The following is a 6,332-nucleotide window of genomic DNA, read 5'->3' as shown; positions in this document are numbered from 1 at the left end:
CGATCTACCTATATATATAATCACCGAAGTAGACAAATAATATTAACAATTTCTTCATATAAGGACATCATATGTAGGTACCCCATGTTGTACCGACATAATTACGAATTGTATATTCATTTATATTCTCGTACCTGCATAAGATAAGTGATATTATATTACATACATACGGGTAAATGTATATTATATAAATGTTAAGTAAATAATTAATTGTATGAGTAGGGCTTATAACAGCTTTCAAAAATAAATACATTATTTATTGAAATATTGAATGACGATTGTTTTTTTTTTTTTTTAGAGAATACCCTTATATAACTATATAAATACCTACTATAGCACGTTGATTAACATTAACAATAATATGTATACATCATAAATCAATAATATATGAAGTGAAGAAATGTACAAGTCTTTTTCAGTATTAAATCGTGTCGATTTACCAAGAGTTCTTTTACTAGTGGAGAAAAATGTTGACGACTACGATCCGTGACGAGTGGCACGTCCTCCGAATGCCTTGGCACGGCTCTATAATAGACATTAATAATAGTCGGTAAGTAGCAACGATATAACGTTATATGATTTGGTTTTTACAATTCTGTCTTTTTAAAATTAATTTCGTGTTCATTTGATCTTAATTGCATGAATATATGAATAAATATTAGTAATATATATGAGTTATGTTGTTGTGGTATAAGCACAAGGAAATAATTTAAAATAATATTTTATGTAGGAGTAAAATACTTGAAATTCAATTTTAAAAACTAACTAATTTGATTTTAAAAATATTTAAATCACGTTAAATACTATCGCTCGTTTAGTTAAATTTGTATTTTTAAAAGTATTTACTAAAACAATATATTAGTATAAACTAAAAAATAATATAATATAAATTAGTATTAGTATATTAATATAAACTCTTAAAATGCATATATTTTTGTAAGTAAGTATTCGTTTTTTTTTAAATTTTTCTTCCGCATTTTCGATTACGAATTTCCAACTAACCTTTTACGATGTCCTTTAAATTATTTATCCTTACATTATAATAAGCTGAAGAACTCGTTTTCATGACAATTATTATATTTTGTTACTTACTCATAATATGTACATATCTAATTTTTTTTTGTTAAAATGTTGACCCTCTCAATGCACCAACTAGATTTACTTTGTCATCGAACAAGATACTGAAGTTGTAAATCGAAGCATTATTGCGACTACTTATTGTGTACACAGACTATGTTAATATGATAATATTTAAAAAAATTTTAAATTAAAAAAAAAAAGTAGGTCAGCGCATTTTGGTGGTGGATGTTTGTCCATCGTCCCTTCGGGCCTCGGACTGGATAGTGTAATTTTACTGTATTCGATTTGAATACAATGATTGCATTCGATAAAAAGCGATTCTGAGCGGACGAGGGAATCTTTTTTATTTAATTTTATTCGTTTCTATGGTGATAAACAAAGCGTTTTAAGAACAGCTTAAGAACGATTTATATAAATAGGTAATTTATAAAATTATAATTATAATTTATAATTAGGAAATATCATAAAAATGATAAAAAATATAAAATAAAAGAAAAAGCTCATAAGTCGCTCAAAATGTCGTCTAGGTAAGGCTAATATAAGTAAACAACCCAAATTTCAAGTTTTTACGAATGTTTTCAACCGAATTACAACAAAAAAAACTCCCAAAATTAAAATGTCTATAAATAGCTCAAAAATGGCTTAAATTTCCCAAATTTTAAACCGTAAGGAACAAAATCCAAAATACAACGAAAAATATCTCTTGTCATATTTCATTTGAAGCAATATTTCTGGTAGAAAACGTCGCCCGTAATTATTTAATATTATAAAATCGTGAAATCATACGTTTTTCTTTTTTAACCGCTTTTATTTCGAGTAGCGTTTCGAAAATCGAAAAATGACTTCTTTTAAAGTATCAGCTCAAGAACATTACCTTTCAGAAAATATGCTATACTTGATACTTTTGAGCAAGTTTAGAGAGAGAAAAAGTGTTTACAGAATAAAAAAGAAATAAACATTATTGTAAAACCATTACATTCCTACGCAATATTGTTATTGAAAGAAAATTAATGCATATAGATTGCAATATTGCATAATATTTTTCTAATAAAAATAGTTAAAAGTGTTTTTAAGGATTATGTTTTACAACTGATTTTAAAATGTCATATTGATACTATTAATTAATTATTATAATGCTAATTATAAGTACCTATACCACTGTACAATATCTATTCCGATTTGTTGTTATGTAACTAGGTACCTACCTATAGATATTTTACAGTATCATGTTTTATTACTTAATTTCCAATTTTTAATAATTATAATAATTATAATTCAGAATAAATCTATTTAATATGAGCAGTAACTACTATATATTATAATATACATCTTATGAATTTCAAGCAAAACATTTTTTAATTGTAAATTGTTTTTCATAGAATTTGACTATGCTATATAGTTTGTCACCCATCGTTAGAAAATTATTTTATAAATGATTGTATATCTTACATTATATCAAGTGATATATTGCATAGGTAGTACACTAGTACTGTTGTAGGCACCTACCAACTTATCTAATTTATTATATCATATTGTTATCTGTCATCTACCTTGTTATAATCTTAGATCATATACAATATGATATACAATATGGTATAGATGATATACTATATGATCTAAGGTTATAATATACGACGTTCATAATACAAAATGACCATAATATCGTCATTCGTCGTGCAACCGTCAAGCAACCGTGTCTATAATAAATTAAGACCATTTGAAACTTTGAAAGATAATTTTGCCATTACACTATGTTATATTATATAATATAATAATATTATTTTGACATATTATATAAAATACTCATTAAAAAAGTGTTTACAATTATTAATTATTTAATACTGGATGTACGCTTTGAGATAGATCACATACGACGTATAATATGTTGTCTATCCCAGTATGTACTTAATCAGTGACTTATGGATATCACTATAGATTATTGTAAATCGATACGGTCCACCACCTAATATTCAGCACTCTACCTATACGGATGATATATTTAAGCGTCCGGATAATTGCATTTTCCGTGTTTAATATACACAACATTATAATATGATATAATACGTATACTAAAGGCCGTTCTTACAAAGTCCGGTTAAAATTAACCGGCCGAATTCTGTCGGTAATAAAATCTGCTATCGGTCGGCTAGCGTTAACCGACACTTTACCGGACACTGTAAAAAACGGCTCTTATAGGCGTAACTCGTTTGATTCTTCGCGTCAGGATCTCATTGGAATAATTATGCACATTAACAGTTTACGACCGTAGGTATACAGTTGTGATGACCGACGGCTGCCAATCCCATGATGTATCGGCCGTACTATATTATAGCTGATAATATTTAATTACTATCTACGACCAAAACTACCGTGATTCAGTCATTATAGTCGAATTTACCCAATGCACGCGAGTTAGATAATGCGCCAACTCGTTTGTCATCGGCTCTGATTATGTTATTATAATATTATTATAATGTGCGCGCAAGCTGTTCGACGGGAAAAAACGTATATTATGATACAATAATGTGTGGTGTTACGAAAAAAAAAAAACTCATAACGTTTAAAAGTCGCAAAACATTTGGCAATGAAAAACGTGCAGGAAAATAATTAATGAGAATAGTGAAAAAAAACCCGCTCGCGCGCGCCCGCGTGATTGATGTTCGGACATCTGCAGACTGCAGCAGTAGTGAATATTATTATAATATAGAATACAGAGGGAGAGAGAGAGACCTAGACCTAAAATGACCGGTCGCGTTCGACGTTCTTTACATAATATTATTATCTATAATCATAATAATATCAGACGAATGAAAGTTGTTCTGGAATTTCTACAATGAATCATCGGCAACGGTAGAGAAAAAAAAAATAATATTAATATAATTAGAGGAACGATTTGAAACGCACGTACCTATTATTAAAATATATTATAAATTATAATATGTATAATGTATATTATACATTATCGGCGGCGGCGGCGGCGGAGACTATTGGTTGACGTAGTGGTGGTGGTGTTGGCGTCGGTGGTGATGGTGGTGGTGGTGGTGGCGGCGGCGGTGGTGGCAACCGTACTACACCTTGTATACTAGATCGAACGGCGGCGGATCTCTCCATTGAACGGCGGCCCCCCCTCCCACAGAGCCGACCCTCTATATAAAACATTATCCCGCCTCGATTTGAAACAGTCTGCACATACCGACCTCGCGTCACACGCACGTTGTCCGTTCATTCTTATACCTGCACACGATTATAATAATCGGCTACTCTCCGGAAGTCTTCTTGTCTCTTGGAACTTAATCGTTTTTCACAAGACCGCGGTCTTCCTCATTTCGAATTCGATTTTTTTTTGAACCGTATACCGGTCCGTTTTAATTTTTCATTTGCACTCCATACAACATGACGGCGGAATCAGTCGAAACCATCACGATGCTCAGAAACAACACGACTCTGGTAACTGCTCAAGAGGCCCCGAAAATGAAAGTGATCATCGGCCGACCCAGCAAGGCTTCCAGGAACCACAAAAGCCACATGCTCGTCTCCGCTTTTTTCATGATGTTATGTTTCTGGCTGCTAGCCACGGATAGCTGCGCATCCGTAATCAAGAATAAGGTAAGTCGTTATTTATTTTATGCCATCATAATGTTGTATTTTCGCCCGTCAGTTTTCCTCCGAAAACGATACAACAACGTACGTATTATAGAATTTTCATTTAACGTATTTGTTGTTGTTGTTTTTCCAGAGGGCTATCGCTTCAGCTACCGAGAGTACCACAGGACCGTTAAAAGAGTGCCACCAAAATACCCCGTGTGGATGGGCCATATACGTGCCGTTCACACGCCGTATCGATTATTTCATGAAAAACACGTGAGTCCATCCCGAAGCACTATATTATAGTGAAATAATAATATAACAGTCGTTTTAAATACACTTTTGCTTGATTACAGATGCATTTGCAATCAGAACTTGGCGTGCTTGAAAACCGATGACGACCTGTCAGTGAACGCGTACGTGTACCGCTGCAAGCCCAGACCGTTGACTACAACGGAGATCATACCGACGACCATATGAGATTTGAGCGAGGGATATGTCCACAGCAAGGAAGCGGCGGCCAACACCCCACCACTGGCGCTGCTTCTTCGCCACCGGACAAGTGAATTTATACTAGTTTATTCCTAATACCAAATCTACTTATGTTCCGGAAATCATATTTTTTACTATTTTTTCTAATTAGTCTTAAGAGTTAAGAAGAAGAAATATTTTTTTATGCTATTAAAGCTTTTTCGTAATTTATTTTTATTTAGGTACTTATACCTATATATACTTAAAAAAAGTAAAATCATTAGTAATTTATATCAAACCTATTCGGTTGAAATCATTTATTCTTATACAATAATTATATTTATGTATTTTTCAATATTATTATATTTTTTCGTACAAATTAAAGGGCATTAGCCATTAGGGAAGATCATATTTTAACCCATATAAGAGGTTTCCTCCTTTAGACTTTATATCACAGTATTTTTATATTTTAATTTTTCGCATTTTAGATTATACCTAAGTTTGTAAGAATAAGTTATATTATTATTTTTTTGAGGCTATAGCTACTTAACTATTTACTTTTTTTACTACGACTAACATTATTATTGTAATAATATTTATAATGTTTATCTCGTTGTCATTTAATATGGCGATTAGATCAACATTTTTATTTATTATTTTTTTCAACACACTATTAGACATAATTAAAAAAACATACTACTGTTGTTTAATAATATTATTATTAATATTTATTTATTATTATTATTATTATTATGATTATTATTATTTTTATTATGTTTATTATAATTATGTCCTCTGGTTTTTTAAAATTATTTTATTACATTAATAAAGAAGAAGAGATAAGATTACATTTGCGCCTAATAATTTTTATCTTTTCTATTGAAGTCCTTTCCTAATATGAAATCCTAGTCCGTATTCGTTTTGTTTTATAATAATTATTATACCTACGCATATAATGTACGCGTACAGATAAACTCGGCACATCGAATGCGTAATACATTGTTATCATTTATCAATGTTTCACTAACGATGTATACAAATATAATATTATACGAAAAAAAATATGTGTAGCGTGAACAATAATTGCTCGGAAACTTTACGAAGGCCAAAACGCCTGGACAACGAGTGAATAGGCATCGAAATGTACTCAAATCGTATTAAATAATTATAATAATATTATAGAGTAAACACGACGT

The 6,332-nt window shown here is 30.8% G+C and overlaps 1 protein-coding gene across 1 annotated transcript; it reads left to right on the top strand.

Annotated features, from left to right (window-relative positions):
• Positions 1-4,247: 4,247 nt before the first annotated feature.
• LOC132938604 (uncharacterized) lies at positions 4,248-5,986 on the top strand. The gene is made up of 3 exons (XM_061005528.1): positions 4,248-4,686; positions 4,817-4,941; positions 5,022-5,986. The coding sequence occupies exons 1-3, from the start codon at positions 4,474-4,476 to the stop codon at positions 5,143-5,145; spliced, it is 462 nt and encodes a 153-aa protein (XP_060861511.1). The 5' UTR covers positions 4,248-4,473; the 3' UTR covers positions 5,146-5,986.
• The last annotated feature ends 346 nt before the right edge of the window (positions 5,987-6,332 follow it).

The sequence above is a fragment of the Metopolophium dirhodum genome, chromosome 2 (genome assembly GCF_019925205.1).
Source record: "Metopolophium dirhodum isolate CAU chromosome 2, ASM1992520v1, whole genome shotgun sequence".
In the NCBI taxonomy this organism is placed as follows: domain Eukaryota; kingdom Metazoa; phylum Arthropoda; class Insecta; order Hemiptera; family Aphididae; genus Metopolophium; species Metopolophium dirhodum.
The sequence above is the reverse complement of the archived record's forward strand: the minus strand, read 5'-3'. Positions and strand labels throughout refer to the sequence as shown.

Coding starts and splice junctions, on each gene's coding strand:
- LOC132938604 (XM_061005528.1), top strand. CDS start 4,474: ATGACGGCGGAATCAGTCGAAACCATCACGATGCTCAGAAACAACACG. Junction 4,687..4,816: donor CATCCGTAATCAAGAATAAG/GTAAGTCGTTAT, acceptor TTGTTTTTCCAG/AGGGCTATCGCTTCAGCTAC. Junction 4,942..5,021: donor GATTATTTCATGAAAAACAC/GTGAGTCCATCC, acceptor GCTTGATTACAG/ATGCATTTGCAATCAGAACT.